This window comes from Arvicanthis niloticus, chromosome 9, assembly GCF_011762505.2.
Source record: "Arvicanthis niloticus isolate mArvNil1 chromosome 9, mArvNil1.pat.X, whole genome shotgun sequence".
Lineage (NCBI taxonomy): Eukaryota > Metazoa > Chordata > Mammalia > Rodentia > Muridae > Arvicanthis > Arvicanthis niloticus.
The window spans coordinates 83,600,340-83,618,788 of record NC_047666.1 but is presented as its reverse complement, the minus strand read 5'-3'; the positions used below and the strand labels follow the sequence as shown (position 1 = coordinate 83,618,788).

The 18,449-nt window shown below is 43.2% G+C and overlaps 1 protein-coding gene across 9 annotated transcripts in view; it reads right to left on the bottom strand.

The window, feature by feature from the left end:
* Window positions 1–4,400: 4,400 nt before the first annotated feature.
* Window positions 4,401–18,449, bottom strand: part of Stk38l (serine/threonine kinase 38 like) — a 54,238-nt gene continuing 40,189 nt past the window's right edge. For all 9 annotated transcript variants that reach the window (XM_076940856.1, XM_034511638.2, XM_076940852.1 and 6 more), the window contains 11 exons: window positions 16,143–16,265; window positions 15,681–15,764; window positions 14,947–15,070; window positions 13,183–13,337; window positions 12,699–12,801; window positions 12,478–12,539; window positions 10,472–10,589; window positions 10,147–10,270; window positions 8,934–9,029; window positions 7,627–7,718; window positions 4,401–7,523 (listed from right to left, as the gene is read on the bottom strand). In XM_076940856.1, the coding sequence (XP_076796971.1) occupies window positions 7,396–7,523; window positions 7,627–7,718; window positions 8,934–9,029; window positions 10,147–10,270; window positions 10,472–10,589; window positions 12,478–12,539; window positions 12,699–12,801; window positions 13,183–13,337; window positions 14,947–15,070; window positions 15,681–15,722 (1,044 nt within the window). In that variant the 5' untranslated portion in view covers window positions 15,723–15,764; window positions 16,143–16,265 and the 3' untranslated portion in view covers window positions 4,401–7,395. The remainder of the gene's footprint in view (window positions 7,524–7,626; window positions 7,719–8,933; window positions 9,030–10,146; window positions 10,271–10,471; window positions 10,590–12,477; window positions 12,540–12,698; window positions 12,802–13,182; window positions 13,338–14,946; window positions 15,071–15,680; window positions 15,765–16,142; window positions 16,266–18,449) is intronic.

The window sequence follows — 18,449 nt, the reverse complement described above, 5'->3', positions numbered from 1 at the left end:
AAATTCTTTAAAGAGGTGGGGAGGGGTAGAAAAATTAGAAAATTTGGTAGAACTAAGAAGGCTAGCTTTAGCATCTGCTATCTGGTGTCTGCATGCTTAGACGGCTCAGGGCTTGGCTGAAATTCTGATTGGATCTGTCAGAAAGGTGAGATGAAGCAAGGTCATCGGAGTCATCAGTTATTCCTGAAGCTGTTTTGAAAGCAATTCTCTAGAAACAACATCAGGAGTCAGGGGGCTGGAACAGCAGGTCACATCAGTGTCCCTGAGGATGAATCTTGTCAAAGCTGCACATTCTGTAACATATGAATCTCACAACCAAAATTTTAGTCATATTAAGATATTGGTATGGATTGTGCAAGGTGCACAGATTAGTTAAAGATAAATTTTTGCTCCTTGTTCGAGCAGGTGAAAGATTTAATTTGATCAATAACCAATTATAATAAATCTTCATTCAAGCCATATGAAGGAGGGCATGAAGAACCTTAAGGATTCCATAATCAACAAGATTTATTGTTTAAATTTAGCTGAAGTTTTAGTTAAAGACATTTTTATGTCTAAGCCAGTTCCTGGGCTGATCCCATGTCCAGGAATCAGCAGGTCAAGTTACCTGTGCTGTTTGATTTTCTCAGATTTTTATTTCCTGTCTGTAGCCAAGATCTTCAGGGGCTCTTCCCCTATCATACCTGACCCACATTTTGAAAGGGATCCAAAGCCTTTTCTCCTTTCCTTTCAACACAAATACAGAGTCTCTCCCAAAATAGCATGACCTTGGTCCTGTAACCAGAAATCATTAGAGGTATAGAATGAATCAAATAATAATTCAACCTCTCTCCCAGAGGGTTTTTTTAATGTCATAAATACTGTCAAGCTTATAATCATCTTCATTCTGATAGTTAGAACAACTCAAAGCAATTAAAACAATCTAAGCAAGCATTATCTGTTAGGACAATGTTCCTCCGCTACCTCCTGCTTTGGTCTTACATGATTAATTTTTAATAGTGAGACCAAGGCCTAAGTTTCTAATGTCTGAGATAGGCTAGGCTGACTATCACCCGATTTTCGGCCTATAATTTAAGATCAATATCCACAATTATTTATTCATGTAAGTATGCTTAAATCCTCCCTTCTATGGAGATTACTATCTCTGTGGGTACATCTGTCCCCTTCTCTTTATGTAACTTGAATAAACATAAGTTTCTATTACCTGTCTAAGTTAATGCTACTTGCCTTCTGCTTCTGACCTACAGTTTAAGATCAAAAGCCTCAGTGTTTCTTGATGCCATGTATACTTAAGAACGTTTAAACAATTACCATTATATTCCCTTCTATCCTTATAAACAATTAAATCAATTTTTTTTTTTTGTCTCAATCCATTGATTAGCAGGCAGCATCTTGTAGTGGGATATTTTCCAGATAAATTTGCAATAAAGCTCAGTGATTGGGCAGTATGAAAGGTAGGCAGAGTGAGGAGTTGGAAGGAGAGAAGGAGAGGAAGGGGAGGAGGAGGAGGAGAAGACTAGCAACCATGGAGGAGGACGAATGGGTGGAGAGAAGTCCTGGGTAACAATTTATATCTAAAGGTTAGATATTGGGTAACGATTCTAATTGTGTGGGCATCTTGTTAATTGAGCATTTCCAAATATATAAATCTATTGGAATGTCTTTAAGAGTCACATTTCTACCGGGTACCGCAAGGATGGCAGATATTGGATGGCAGATATTGTCTAGGGTTCAGCCGAGCTTTGTGGATGCAGTGTGGTGGATTGGCAGAGCCATCCCCCACGGTGTTTCGTGGGTCTAGTTGTGGCACACTTGACTTCTGGCCGCTTCTAGCTGTGGTGCACATGGCTTTTAGCCGCTTCTAGTGCAGAACATGGCGATGGGAGCTAAGCAGAGTCGCCCCGATGATTAGATATGGACCACCCCGCGGCTTTTCTAAGTATTGCCTAATTCAGCATTTACCATCTGACTCTGCCTCGAAACAGCCTCTGGGATCCCAGTACTTCTGAGCCCAAACTCTTTGTTTCATTCGGTGTCTTGGGCAAAATATGTAGCCTGCTAAAAGGCCAATTCTCCCCAAATCCTATCATGGTGTGTGTGTGTTCAATTTGGGAATCTCCAAATAATTTTTTTTTCAGAGCTGAGGACTGAAACCAGGGCCTTGCGTTTGCTAGGCAAACACTCTACCACTGAGCTAAATCCCCAACCCTTCTCCAAATAATTTTAAAAAGTGAGTTCTTGCCTACAACCAACACGCACTGCACCCTCCCAAGAGCTCTCTAGATTTGCGAATGAAAGACATACATATGCCAGCTAATTTTGATATGCCTTGACTAGTTCAGTGCCTAGGCATTTCAAAACCTCCTCACGGCTAGCATCCTGTATTCCTGGCTTAACATCTAAATCTATGTTTTACCTTTGCTGCCCTGTTACCTTCTGGGCAGCCCCCTTCCGCCTCCCCCTCCCCCCCCCCCCCCCCCCCCCCCCCCCCGGCCACTTTCTCTTTCCACCTACATCACTGGATGATTTCTCTCCCTTCATGGTCATGGTGATTCTTCTCCACCCACCCCCACCCCCACCCCCACCCCGTGCAATCTAAAAGCCCTGCCTCCGTCTCCCTGCCCAGTCATTGGCTGTATGACAATTCTTTATTATCAATCAAAGCCAGCTGTGGGCAGAGACCCTCAGGTCTGGAAGTGCAGCTTTAGGAGCCGAATTAAGCCAAAGCATTAGAAGCAATTCCCAACAGAAGAGGTTGAACACAAATGATCATACTAATGACATTTCAAATGACCTTTGCCTTCTGCCTCCAGAAACAGCCCAGGAAAGGAATCCTGGAGAAGACTCCTGGGCTTGTGCAGTGGGTTTGTGTGAAGAGAGTGGTGTGGAGAAATGGTAACACAAATCTTCAGTGCATCCAGATGAGCAGATTCCCTACAGGCTTCTGGAATGAGAAGACAGGTTTGAGTTTGGCCTAAGACAGAGAGTTACGGCAGAGAAGAAACTGGGAGTGAAGTATGTTCATGGGAGAGGAAGAGAATCTGAGGGATGCAGAGAAACTGGAGTAGGGTCCTTTTAAAGGAGCTATTTAGGGAGTTCTGGTTAGTGTGAGCCCTGTATTGCTTGCTAACCTAAATAACTTCAGCAAAGCTTCATTCTGATTTCAATGTTTTTGTAATTGTTTTTACTAAAAGCCAATCTGTTTTGAAAGTGGTCTTAGTTAGAGTGGGGGCACCCAGCACTTAGCATGCACTTGGCTCTGTGGAACTCCGTTCTGCTCCTATTGCACAGAGCCCATTACGTTATTAAAGTTGTTCCCACAATAACCAATAATAAACATGTCACATACTTTTGGTGAGTCTACCAGTGGCCTCTCTAGGGCTCAGTCTCCAAATCCAACCAGGATGAGGTCTCAGCTCTACCCCACAGCTCCTGGCTGAGACACACTTAATTTTTTCAAAGGTTAGGAACACCCTCCCTTTAGACATAGCACCCACCCCTCGCTGGGACAAGAAATTAAGTGGAGGACTCTATTTCTTTATGACCATTTCAGTAGACATGAGCCCTCAATAGCAGCAGCTGGGCAGGAAGCCAGAAGCACAACAGATGAGTAGCTCTGGGAACTCCTCAGAGCACAAGGAACCTGGGGCCTAGCACCCTGCACAGTGGTTCTGTGTTCATCATACAGGTGGGTTAGGAAGGACGAAGAATGGCCTGTTGCTCACCAGCCACAACAGACTTAAGTGCAGGGTTGTCGTTTTTTCTCCGTCTTTGAGAGAGGGTCTCACTGTGTGGCCCAGACCAGGGTTGCAAGTATCTAGAGCACACTTGTTTCTAGGGCCTTTTGATTAACTGAAGGCTCTTGGAAGAACACTAATTTGGTTTCAGGTAACCATAGATGTACAGTGAGATCGACCCTGGTATTAGGGACCTAAATCCTGGTTTAAGTCAACCACTAGCCAGGTACCAGTTAATTAAAAGTTGACAGAATCACAGCCAGTAACGAGATGGGGGAGGAGGGACTTTCTGGCTCATTATTTTTCTTCACTCTTAGAATTTTATTTTTACTGTATCTATATGTGTACATGTGCCGACAGACTTGTTCAACTGTCTTGATTCAAAACTTGAAATACTTTAATCTTTTCGTGATATGATCTTCAGGTATAATAGCTATTTGGCAATTTTACTCACAATATAGTATTTAAGTTTTGGATAACACCAATCTGAAACCCAACAACAAACAAAACAAACACCCACCAACAGAGCTTTTGTAAATGTGGCTTTATTCTCATTGTGCTGTGAGTAAACAGGCCCTCGATGCCCCTGCCCAACAGGCTTCAAAACGCTGGATGGGCTCAGAAGCCAGTTGGTTCTGGACAACTGCTGGATTATATTGCTTAAAAAAAAAAAAAAAAAAAAAAAAAACCATAACCACAATACACTTCTATTACTTTATTCCTTTATCTCCCCACATTTTGTAATAAAAACCTTAAATATTTCTAGTAGTCTCAAGTCTCGTATTTATTAAGTGTTGGCTTCTTTAAGATTTTTCAGAAATAAGTGCACTTCTACAGAGAAAATAATTTTGGAAAAAAATGAGAAATAACCATGATCATAGCAATACAGTTGCCTTTGAATTTTCCGAATTTGAACTTTTAACAATTCAAAGAGAGGATGTGCCAGGACCCTTTTCTGACCCTCAAGTAACTTACTTGTAGACTGCCAAAAGATGGGTGGATCTCTCTTGCCAGCAGAGACTGACTGGTGGATTAGATTCTTGACACCAGAACAAAGTATGTTTCAGGATATTTGAAAAGGTATAGCTTGACCAGAGCTATGCATGTGTTTAAGAGCTAAGCTGATATGGAAGTAAAGGAGACCTATCTGAAGCCTTAGCAACAAAGAATGTATTTAATATCCCATAGCTGGCATCGTCATCACACAGCTGACCAGCCACCTATGGTTAAGTGGTCACACCTTACTTTGGATAGCCCAGGATTTCATACACCTGTAGATTTATCTGTTAACAAACAGCTTCAACACAAGGGTTTTAATGAAAAAATACAAGTCTCTATTCAATCAGGAAAACAATACATCTGAATTATTATACACATTTTCCATATACTTAGAAAAACTCAAACCACTATTTATAATAAAACTTCCTTGATTCAAAATAGAGATTAAGAGAAAATGTCACTATGCCCAGTTAATTAAGATAGGGTTTTATCACTTAAATTACATTACTCACCTAAAATATGGGAAATGTATAATGAAAAAAAGGTCAGTCTCAAGGGATCTCTGCAAATTATTTGTATAATTTGCTGCATGCCTCATATTTTTGCTTCAACAGGCAGACACAGTCTTTAGGGGCCTTTACACTAGCTTAGGGAACACTTCCGTGAGAGATTCCTGAAGAATGGATAGCCATGTTGATACCAAGGGAGGACGCAACCAGCAAAGCAAACTTCCCAAAATGCCTCTCCACCACCAGGAAACCTGCCTCTCACAGCTTTTACAACCACAACAGAAATCAGATGGAGTGAGTGCTCTGTCCCTACATCATGGAAACCTAAGCTCAGTGATTCTTCTTTACACTCATCTCAACCTACCCCAGTTACCAGGACTTGACAACACTGCCACCCTACGGTAGTTAGATAGTTATGGCAACTAGAATGTGGCAAAGTCTCCTATCCAACCTAGTCACCCTCACACTAGAAAAGTCCCATTCTAAAAGAAAAGGTAGAATCCCTATAGCCCGGGGTCTCTGCTACTGAAGTACTCTTGAGACAGACAACCTGGAGAAGCCCATATACCCTGCAGATATTAAGGCAGCTAAAGTCATCAGGGAGGCTCGTCCACCATTTTCAGTGCTTTCTCCAAATATTCCAGCACAGGATCCATCAGGCTACAGCTAAGCCAGTAGCTCGAGAGGTGGTATTGATCGCCAGGCTCAGCAACAAAATGGGAACACACTGGGTGGCCTTAAAGGACTCACCAAAATACATCAGGAGCTGATGGCCTTGATGAAAGAAGGGTCACAAGGTATTGTTCAGTCCCCTCAGGAGAGACATTCCTCCCATAAGCCTCACTGCCTCCCATCACAGATGATAAACATTAGCTATTCCTTCCCTGAGAAGTTACTACAACTACAACTCACAAAACCACACCTCTTCAGAAAGTTGTTTCAGAATCAAAATGCCAGGCAAGAAAAGATGATGTAATCCCTAGGGAAACACCCCAAGAATCTGATGCTGACTTTTCTGCCCAGTCCCAGTCACTCCCTCCCAGCCTGCATCCACTTCCTTTATTTCATGATGGGCTTTAACCACAGTGATGAGCTAACAGTGATCAGGGCTGGCCTCTGTCAAAGGTCTGCCTCGTGGAGAGGAGCAGAGTGTGGCACCCCTGGAGAGCAGAGCTCCACTCCCCCGACAGCCACTGCCCAGGATCTTTGGTTCATTGGAAAACAATGGCACTAGTGCTATCAAGGGAACAAGGGGTAGCCAGCAGACATGAACCGCCTCTGCAGAAAGCCACAGTGAGTCACACTCTGCTTTCCACAGTGTCCATTGACTTGATCAGAAGTTTGACATTTAAAAAAATAGTTTAATAAAAACACACTAGGTTCTACAAGCAGCTTTCATGGTCATTTCTGAAACTCAGCTCACCATCCTCCAATTAAAACAACACTACGCCCTCTTGTTAAAAATGGAGTAGCTGACAATCACTCAGGTACATCCCTGTGAGCACATCAATTGTCCCTCTCTCTCAGCGCAGTCAGCCTTGGAGGATGCTGGAGTGAAGAAGAGAAATGTCCTCACCCTGACAGAAGCTTATCTTCCCTACCTCAGGGTCTGCATAAGAGCTTGACAGGAAATTCTAATGTTGAAGTCAGTGTCCTTAAGTTCCTTGGAGCTGGTACAGAAACTCTTCATGTATAGCCTACAATGTCCAAATCAACGGGGCAAATGTTCTAACAGCAGCTACAGAAGATGGCTTCTCACTGATTCTAGACCCCCGGGCTCTGCAGTGAAGCAGGACACCAAGAGCGACCTCAGGCTGCCACGGTGCCGTCAGTGCTATGCAGTTCTGGCTGGATTAGTGTTGTAATCTGAAGCGCAGCACATGGGCAGGATGGACCTCTCAACATGCACGTAGGCAGTGCAGTTAGGAGGGAATGTCCGTTCCTTTTGTTCCAGTACCTTTGTATAATAAAGTTAATACAAAAAAAAAAAAAAAAAAGCAGAGCCATTCCCATAGCCGTAGCAGCCTCAGATCCCAAGCTGTAATGTGCCTCTGGCTGCAGAGCAGCACCGTCCCGGAGCGCCTGGTGCTGATGCCGAGCCAGCCTGGGGATGCAGCTACCTGGGTTCTGGCTGCGGGTGACTGTGATCATCATAATTTCCCAGCTTTCATGTATGTGGGAATGGAGCCTCTCTGAGTCAGTCCTTCAAACCTTTTGTAGGTGTAGTTGAGAAAAACCCAGTCTTTGGATTTGTAGTCGGGCTCTGTGGTATTCGGCACTAGAAAGAGAAAAAAGGCAACTCAGGGCAAAGGGATTTCATTGGTGATGTGTCTGTCACCTCACAGGTGACTGCAGTGTGGCTATGCTTGTGAAGCTCTTACCTGGCTGTAAGATATCAGACTCAGGGAAGTCATCAAAGTTTGAGGTGTCATCTATACTCCGGATTTCTATAGGGATAGCTGCTGGTCTTTCCCTGCAAAGGCAATTCAGCAGCCATGAGGAACTCTATTCAAAGGGTCGCAGTGTTAGGAAGGTTGAGAACCACCCTTAGACTAAGCACAGCAGGTAGTGTTGCCTCCTCTGAGAAGTCACTGCCTCTGCAGCTTCTCAGTGTGTCTTCCCTGGAGGTCACACTGTGTGTGACTGATCATCATCTTGAACTCGTAACTGTCCAACAAACCACTCTGGAAAAGTCTTGCCCACTGCAGCCCAGGACAAGAAAGCCATGAGGTCTGTCTGCTGTGGCTCTGAATACAGCTGAGTGGGTGTTTTCATCTACTTGGAAGTTTTCATGAAGACTTTCTCATGTTTTCCCTCCAGCACTGGAGACTGAGCGGAGCTAGGCAAGTGCTCTGCTGCCCAGCTCCAACTCCTGCCCTTCATGCTATTGTTTTTTTCTTAAGGTGAAAAGAAAATTAAAAGAGAAGGTATTTTACTGAAAGTGGGAGACAGAGAGAGATCAGATCTAAGTGAATTAGGACTAGAATTCTAGTGAAGATTAGTAAATACAAAGACATCTGTGAAAAAAGGGGCACATGTATTTGTGATAAAATCTGAATTCAAAGCTTGTCAGCCATATAGACTTTAAGGGGACCAGAAAGGTTAGATTAACAAAAAAATAAAATAAAATAAAATAAAAATCTATTCACAAAAATGCCTTCTTATGCTAAAAACATTTAACTATAGAAATACTTAAAATGTCATTTAAAACATTTAAATTGGCCAGGCAGTGGTGGCACACGCCTTTGGTCCCAGCACTTGGGAGGCAGAGGCAGGCAGATTTCTGAGTTCGAGGCCAGCCTGGTCTACAGAGTGAGTTCTAGGACAGCCAGGGCTACAGAGAAACCCTGCCTCAAAAAACAAATCAACAACAAAAAAATTTTAATTGGCTGGGCTGTGTTGGTGCACACCTTTAGTCCCAGCACTCGGGACAGAGGCAGGCGATCTCTGAGTTTGAGGCCAGCCTGGTCTAAAGATTTACTTATTAAGTGTACATACACTAGTTAGGAATCATAATGTAACATCTGTGTTTTACAATGGTCGTAGGTGACTCCATGAAAAGGTCATTCAATCACATGAAAGGGGTCATGACCATCAAGTTGAGAACCACGAGTCAAGAAGAAACAGAAGTGCACTAACCACCAAATCCAGAAGATGGGTGTTTGTCAGCTCAGGCTGCAGGACGTACCTTATGTGCCCCCAGTCTACACCCTCAAAGAACGGATGACCTTTGATCTCTTCCACACCACCATTCCCAATTCTGTTTTCAGAATCAGTACAAAATCTAGAAAGAAAAACCAATTACTAGCCATGTTTTTCACCTCAAACACTCTAAATGTTATTACTGTGAATGTTTTTAGAAAATATTTTAGTTGAGATATTGAAGCTACTGTGGGAAATACAGAGAAAGTACAAATTACCCATAAACCTATCCTTTAGAGGTAACCAGTAAACATCCTGAAGCTACTTTTATCTCATAATAATATTAATGTAATAATAAAATACAAAAATAAAATGTAATGATATTGTGTTAACACAATAATAATAATTTTAAGACCTTTCCTTCACAGACTATACTAAGAACATTTTGTACTTCTACTCAACATTTTCCTGTGAGGTAGCTTTGAGACCTGCATACAGAGATACCAGACGGTTCCATCCACTGTTACTGCTGAAGACTTACATAAATTTCAATTTTTCACAACTAAAGGAACATACCTAGCTCTTTACCCCTACAGGGTTATATGCCCAACTGATTCCTTGAAATGAGATTGCTGGGTCAAAGGTCATGTCCAGCCTAACAATTTTATACAGCATGCTGCCAGCTGGCCATTCCCAAGGGTCACACAGTTCATGCTCCTTCCAGCACTGGTACAGCAGTCTTCTGCTTGAGGTCCTGTGTACGTCTATGGCGAGAGCTTCTGATCCATTTATTCTCCCTTTTTCTCTGATGCACTGAGTCCTTGCAGTCTAACAGGCGCGACACGTGGCTAATAAAATTACCAGGATGTCCAACAAGATCTCGTCTCTCTTCTGAACACCATTTTCCCACAAACTTCTTTTAAAGTGTTTGTATTTTGAGGGTCTAGGGAAACAGGAAGTCAAGAGAACTTGCTGCTCTTGTAGAAGGCCTGGGTTCAATGCCTAGCACCCATGCTGGGTGGCTCACAACCATCTGTAACTCCAGCTCCAAGGGATCTTCTAGCCTCCATGGGCAAGTGGTACCCACACACTTACACATAAAAATAAATACAATCTTTTTTAAGTTTGAATTTTGTAAAACCTTCCCTTATACTGACCTCCTTGACTAATTGAATCAGTGGTGTTTTTCCTCCCAAGACCTTCCCTGCCTCAGAGACACTGACCACTCATGCCTTTGTCAAGTTTTAAGAGCCACTGACCTGAGAATCAAGTCCTTGGCTTTCTCAGAGACAGGCACTTCTGGAGGAAATGCCAGCGTCTCCTTCCAGCTCATAACTTTTCTGTACGTTTCTTGAGGTGTCTCGGAACAGAAAGGTGGAAAACCTGGGCATCAGAGAATCAACAATTTATCAGTTTTTGTGATCAATTCAAGTAGACCTACAATATGTGCCACCAGAAACGAAACAGCCCTGAGTGCTCTAAAACAATACCGCAGGCATCAACTTACTATAAAATTACTAATGAAGTCCCTGTGCTCAAACCACGGTAGTAAGAGATGTGTATCATCACACAGACAGAACCTACCTATCAGCATCTCATACATAATTACTCCCAAGGACCACCAGTCACACAGTTTGTTGTAGCCTGTCTGCATGAATACTTCTGGAGCAATGTAGTCTGGTGTTCCAACCGTGGAATACGCCTACAAAGAAGCAGCATGTCAAACTGGCATTCTGAACCGCTTGTAAAGCATCTGAGTATGGCTTACTACAGGAGGAAGCATTAGACATAGGAGACAAGTTTTCAGTTACAGGTGACTGTGTGTTACACGCAAAGCTGACTGACAGAGGCTGAGTCAGGAACTGTGCATACAACACAGGAGAGGTCCTGAGTCCACTTCAAAAGGAAAGAAAAGACTGAGTCCATTGAGGCTGACTTCCCTGCTCACTACTCATGTGCTTTTGGGCTCTCTGAATCCCAGCTCTGCTTACCAAAGATCCAGGTAAGAGAACTTACAACAGCTCCACGTGACGATAAAACAAGAAAAGAGCAGGCTCTGCAAGCTAGAGGCACCTTCCCTGTAACTTAGTTCCAGGCATCTCAGCAGGAGCTGTCTGAATGCTCCTTCTTGACCCACATCAAATTCTAAAAATGACTTCTTAAAGACAGCAGCTCTCAAGGAGGGGTACCAACCCAGGAATCAGTGGACACCTGGGACAGCAGATTGTCATTTCAAGGACCTGGGGAACCACAAGGCTGACAGGTGGTGGGCTGAAGGAATTTCCTGCTCCAAACATGAATGAATTGTTCTATGCTTCTCCCTTGGTGACGAGTCCCAGACAACAGAGGAATAGGAACACTATTAGAGAAAAAACTCTGCTATGGCTCAAAACTCAGGAAATTCCTGCCTCAGTCTCCTGGGATTATAGGTGAGCATCATGTTTTTAAACAGTATTCACTTCTTCCTCTTTAAAAATAGTAAGTCTGTAATATTCTTCTCAAATGTAAAATCTGATTTAAAAAAACATATTTAAAAATAGAGTGTTTTTCGCCTTAATGGCAGCTAAGCACACGTCTAAATCTCTGAAGGTTTATTAGGATATGAAGGTTGTCACTACCTGGAGAACAAGCTCAGCAGTGGTTATTTAACTGTGCTGGAGGCGCAGGCTGCGGCTACTTTTCAGTCTAGCGTGTCCCAGGGGAATGGGAAATCAAAAGCTTCTTCATTGTTTACTTGAACTAAACAAATACTGACAAAGGTGTCTGCATATGTTGGGTATTATATTAGAAACTAGGAAAACGAGTCAAAGCCACTTTCCTAATCGTAAATGTTCATATCCTGGTTAACTATAGAAATGCAAAGAGAAAGGAAGCAGTTGTTGTATTCACCAAAACCCAGAGGGAAATAGCATAGGGTGAGAAATAGCCCTGAACTTCAACACTGAGAGTCTGGCTTGCCTACTAACAACTGTTCCACTGCCCAGCTTCCTGTCCCTTGGTTAGCTGTAAGACTGGTGGCTGTAGGAAGAAGAGTTAAATGCACCAGCAGGGCCAGGAGAACACTGGCTACAGAAGCAGAGATGGTCGTCTGTGGCTCTCTACAGGAAGTAACGGGAAGGGCCACAGTGGAAACAGACAGGAGTAAAAGGAAGGTTTGAGTTAAACCCGCTGGATCACAAACACCAGGATAAGAATCACGCTTGCAGCTCTTACCAAGAGGACCTGGTAACAGAGACTTAGGATCTGAAAGAGGTGGCCAGTGCTGGGGCAGCTGCAGCTCCACAAGACTTTCTCCTTGGGAAACATTTGCTAGGCTCTACTGCTCTTCTGTAAGTTTGCTTCTAAGGCTGCTAACTCAGAGAGAGATTCCAAGAAAACCCCAACCCATCTCAGAAGAGGCCCAAACTGAGTTAACCACATGTAGCTACAGTGCGGTCTGGAGTTACGTCCCATTGGCCTCCAGTGACCCTAGGTCCTGGAGTCAAGCAGGACCCACACCACTCAGCCTGCAGCAGTCAGTGTACTGAAGTGAAGACACACTGTTTCCTGTGGGCCAGGGTACAGCACTCTTAGGAAAGTGGCCGACTCACCAACTGTCTCCTGTTCTTCTTCCATGTCTCTGCTTTCCGCTTCGAGTTCATGTTCTGAAACGCTAATTTCAACAAGACACAAGTGTAACCAGAGGGGGAACTGACCACAGCTACATCTAAAACTTGGGCAGCTCAGGATGGGGAGGAGAGAGCCTCCCTTCCTCACAGAACCAAAGTTTCAAAACCACAAAGTTTCAATCAAAGAAAAAATGGAAGCTTACAGAAGTCACTTGGAGGGTTGTGTGTGAGGTTTCTGTAGAATTCAGTCCTGTGAGCCTTCTTTAACCCGGTGCACAAACCAAAATCAGATAATTTTACATGTCCCTAAAACAACAAACTCTAGTCAGTCAAATTATGTTAACTTTCAAAACAAACAAACAAACAAACAAAAAAACTTATAAACTTTTAATGCAGTTATTACAAAAATCCTAACTTAGAACACCACATTCAACTGAAATGCGAGATTATGCTTGTTTGAGGATTTTTTTTTTAAACAAAGAGAAAACAGGGAGTTTTTAAAACTATTTCTCCACGATGTTATTCCAGAGGTCACTTTCTGTATTTTCTAGGAAAAAACTTCATTAACCCCTAAGAACCTAAACCACAGCTGCCATCTGCAGCCAGGAAGGACACTGGTGGCACTTCATGGTGGCACTTCATGGAACAGCCAAAGCCCAGGACTCGCTCACTCTGCTCCTCACATGCCTTGGCATCCAGTAAAAGGTTGTCTGGCTTGATGTCCCTGTGGATGAAGCCCAGCTGGTGAATTGCATCTATCGCCAAAACAGTCTCTGAGATGTAGAACTGTGTCTCCTCTTCTGTTAAGGTGTCCTTCTTCATCAGCAACGTCATCATGTCACCTGAGAAAGACAAAGTACCAACTTATGAAAACAGAGACTGTTGGGGGCCGACTTTTAGCAGAAAGCAGCTATCAGCTTTGCAGCCATCTTGAGCCATATAGCCTGACATGAGACTTGGATTACAATAGCCTACAACAGCTGAGCACACTCCGATAATCTTGGTTTAGATACCTTGGGTGTGTGAGATTAAAAGTGTGTGAGATTAAAGGAGTGTGAGATTAAAGGTGTGTAATTTAGAAGTGTAGAGATCAGAGTTAGAGACAAGACCTAAGGGCATGATTAAAGGTGTGACTTAGAGGCGTGGCTTAGAAGTGAGACATATAAAAGGCAGAGGCAGACAGCAGAGAATCAGACTATAGGGAGAGAAGCAGACACTTCAGAGAGTACAACTTGAAGTACAACTTGGAGTAGGAATTAGGCATTAGGTAGCAGGCACTTGGAAGAGAACTTGGAAGAAGTAACTTGGAAGTTGGAGGCACTAGGGACTAGGAACTTAGGACTTGGGACTTGGAGAGAGAAGAGAGACTGAAGAATAAACGGGATTGAAACACACTCTGTCTGGTCTCCATTCTTCGAGTCCGGCCTCACTCTCTCTCTCTTGCTGAACCCCGACCCACGGACCGGAGCAGCAGCTTGGACCGGGATACAGTGGCCGCCAAACGCGGGGCAGCCCGGGCCTCAACATTTCGCTTGGGCCACGACATTTTAGGCCGCCCAAAGTGGGGCAGCCTAGGTCTCGACATTTCTGGCGCCTGAACAGGGACTTGAGCTTAGGCCTCAACATATTTTGGCCGCCCAAAAGTGGAGCTAGTGCGGTTCACAACAAGAGACTACTCCTGTGGTTTGTTTTTGAGCTAGGGCCTTGGTAGCCTAGGCTGGCTTAGAACTCACAAAGCAGGTAAAAATGACCTTGAACATCTCATCCTCCTGCCCCCAGCCCACTTACTCACTTTTCCAACATCCTCCTTGACAAAGCTGCCTCTGCGATGTTCTCTCATAGGTACCTATAGCTTTAACCTTCACTGGAGTGAGACAAGGAACCCTGAAGCCTCACTCTCGGATCCATTTTTTATGAATTTTAGTAATTGTGCTTGGCATCCTAGTACTGGTATTATGGGCATGTAGTACCACACACCCAGCTTAAAGACAATGGTCTTCTATACTTCTTTGTATGTATAGACTATGACTGGCCCAATACCTACAAACACCCTGCAAAGTGCATGCCATGGTGGAATGGGGTGCATTGAGAGTTATCAGGAGCAGAGCTACAGTTCAGAAACATGAAGAGTGAACAAGCATGTCTAGAAACCAGATAGAAACCAGCATCCTGTCTTTCTGTTCTGTATACAGGCTTACTGTACTTAACTCTACAGTGGGCTACCATGAACACAGAATGACAGTATTTAACATGTTAGCTTAATAGTCCTTCAAAATCACATGATTTGTGACCAAATCACCTGCCATTATTCTGAAAGTAAATACTGAAATGCAATGGTCACGTATAAACTAATAAGACTCATACTAAACTAGCTGGCACTGTTGCTGCATCATATATGCAGATGGACTTACTGCTATGCAGATGAGCACAAGTCTGCCTGCCACCATTTACCTCCAGGAAGAAATTCCATGATGAGATAGAGATTCCGCTTGTCCTGAAAACTGTAGAACATCTTCACCACCCAGGCTCCATCTGCTTCCACCAAAATGTCTCTTTCTGCTCGGATATGAGCCACCTAGATGAATATATTTTGAAAAGATAATAGATCTCTTCCAATTATCCATGCCTAATGGTCATGCAGGAAATCTGTAGTTTTATAAAGTACTGAAATATATGGGTGTTCATGTTCTCATTAAATATGTAAAACCACGGAGCAGTTTGTTTTAGCTTATCTCTTTAAGCCTCAAGGGTGAATGAATTTGTAATTCTGTAAAGGCAGCAGATTCTTGTTTGCTATGTGACAGGACTACTGTTCTTCTAGGATAAGGCATCAGGAATGCTCCTGTGCCTGCCCTTCTTGCAGTCAGCAAAGAAGAAAGCAATCATTAGAAACTAAAACCTATGGGAACTTTTTGATCTTGAATGGAACCACGACTAGGCAAGGGCTTCTGTGCTTAGAGCCTCCACCCTGTGTCGTTCTCTAATAGCAACTGAGCAAACTAACACAGAGATTATAAAGCTGAAAATATTGAAATTTAAATCTAAGAATTGAAAACACTAAAACAGACTGTCAAATTTAGTAATTACTTAGCACACTGGATTTCTTTTTAGCTTTCTCAATATAAACACTACTCTGAGCCCTCGTCACAGGAGGCCCTTGGTGCTGCATACGTGGTGGGACACACCTGCTCTTTCTCAAGCATGTCAGCTTTCCTTAGGATCTTCATGGCATAGATGTGCCCCGTGTCTTTCTTCTGGACCAGCCGCACCTAGAGCACAAACATAAATGCTGAAACAGTGGAAGGAGCGTCCTTTGCTGAACCCTGGAATTTACCAGTGATAATATCAAAGAAATCACATCTATACACACACAAATATTTATGGGAGGCAGGGTCTCGTGTATCCCCAGCTAGCCTTGAGCTTATTATGTAGTTGAGGATGAGCTTCAACTTCTGATCCTCCTGCCTCCATCTCCCAAGTGCTGGGAGTAGAGAGAGGTATGCCGTTATACAGCGCTGAGTCAGATGCAGGGCTTTGTGGACACTAGGCAAGCACTCTTACTAACTGCCTTATGACCTCAGAGCCTAGGAACTACATATCTTACAGCATATACTTTCAACAGTGGTGACGTGAACAAAGCAGCTCACCTCTCCAAAAGCTCCTCTTCCTATAACCTTCAGAGACTCAAAGTCATCCAGGCCAAGTCTGGTCCTCTTGAGGCGTAAGAACTCTGTTTCTTTACGAGCATGCTGCGATCGACGTAACTTTTTCTATTAAAGAAGAATTTTAAAAGATGACTTTAAAGCAGGCTGTTTCAAAGGCATGTGTAATGTTGGTGGCTGGGGTGGTTCAGAGGCTAAGATCTGTGGTGCTCTTGCAGAGCACACAAGCTCAGCTTCCAGCATCCACACTCCCCCGCAGTGCTCTCTGGCTCCTTCAAGCATTGCACTCTCACGCACAAATCCATACCCACACACACATATCTTTAAACAAATAAACAAAGAGATATATCTTAATTATTATATGCTTGTCAATAATCTATTTGCCTAAAGCAAGTATTTATTAAGCAAGGGAAGAATTTAGAAGTCTTAAGAAATCATTCTTTAAACAACTGTCAAGTCTGTACCCTTAGAAGTAGACTTTACGGACTAGAGTGTCTTCAGCAGTTTTACTCTAAATGTAAATCATTGCCTTTTGAGTGGTGACTGAGCTCACAAAAATAAGTCTTAGAAAACACAAACGAGGACTACTCTGCCGTGTGTACTTACTGTGACATGGGCTTATCTACCTATTGTTAAAACAGATCTCACTACGTAGCTCAGGCTTGCCTCTCTCCCAGCTGATGAGTGCTGAGATTACAGCACCAGGCTCTGATTCTTCTGTCACTCATTTTTACTTTGTCAGGAAATCTCCAACTCTACTTTCCAGGTGCCACCACAGCTACTAAAACCTGCGACTCAAAAGTCACAAAGCAGCAGCATTTCCATGGAGATTAACTTAGAGTAAAACTGATTCTTGCATAAACTTCAGCAAACTACTTAAAACTTCATACAACTTTCTAAAGACATAAAATTGCAAAGTAATTGGGCATGGTGGCACGCACCTTCAATCCCAGCACTCAGGAGGAGAGTCAGGTGTATCTCTGTAATTTCCAGGTCAAAAACAAACCAAAACCAACAAAACAAACAAACCCCCTAAACCCTCCAACAAGTCAGAACCCCCACAGCAATAATGATTTGACAAAGATAACAAAATAAGAACTATTAATTAGCAACATTTTTAAACACCTGAAGGCTGAATTTGGAAGTCATTCATTTTCGTGTTCTAACCTCACTGACCTTGTATCTAATAAAATTCAAGCTCATGACACAGAGATAATTCCTGAGAGAGGCAGCACATAGTGGAATAAGAAAGTCACTGAAGGTATCCAACTCCAACTCAAGTACAGTAACCCCATCAGCCTCTCACAGACTGAGCTCAGGTGACAAATCACAGCAGTGCTGTCAGCTCAGACACATGGCTCCCAATGCAGCTCACAGCTGAGCCACTCCCTGTCCTGCTCCTCTCTGTCTAACTTTAGATATCTAGCTAGATGTCTAATTAGAAGTCTGGGTATCATCAAAACAAAATTCTAATACTTGTAACAGAGGGAGCGGCAAGCAAGAAATGTCAGGAATTCCCACAGCTCAATGAAGGTACATTAAACTTTTTATTTTAAATTTATTTTATGCACGTGGGTATTCTGCCTAAATGAATGTTTGTTGCAATGTCAAGTTACAAATGGTTGTAAGCTGCTATGTAAGTGTTATGAATAGAACCCGAGCCCTCTGCAGGAGCAGCCAGTGTGCTTAACTGCTGAGCCATCTCTCTAGCCCACAATTTAATTTAGGTGGTGTGTGTGTGTATGTCTGGGTAGGAACAGCACAATAAAGGAAATAAAGATATAGCAAACACTGCTTTATCAAAACTACCCGTATCTAGCAGTTACATGCTAGTTTAGAAAGGAAACTGCACTTATCCTGGAGTTGGGGAAATAGTAAATGGTTTAAAATACAGCTGAAATCACATCTGTATCATCATAAAGGCGAAGACGGACCTCACAGCACAGTGCAGCCCATGTTTCTTCTCTTACAGGAACCCACCACCAGCTGTTCCAAGCTTGGGGATGGCAGTTCTGACAAGGAGGTGCTTTAAGTTCCTGAACTGGACTTCTCTCTAGAAGCTACTTGGCGGCACTCTACTATTGTGTCCCTCATGGTTATGGTTATACAAGAGCTTGTTTTAAATTAATTACATGTGATAGATGAACATAAGAATTTGAAAGATGGTTTAAATTTTTCCCTTTTGCCGGTGGTGGTGGCACACGCCTTTAATCCCAGCACTTGGGAGGCAGACGCAGGCGGATTTCTGAGTTGAAGGCCAGCCTGGTCTACAGAGTGAGTTCCAGGACAGCC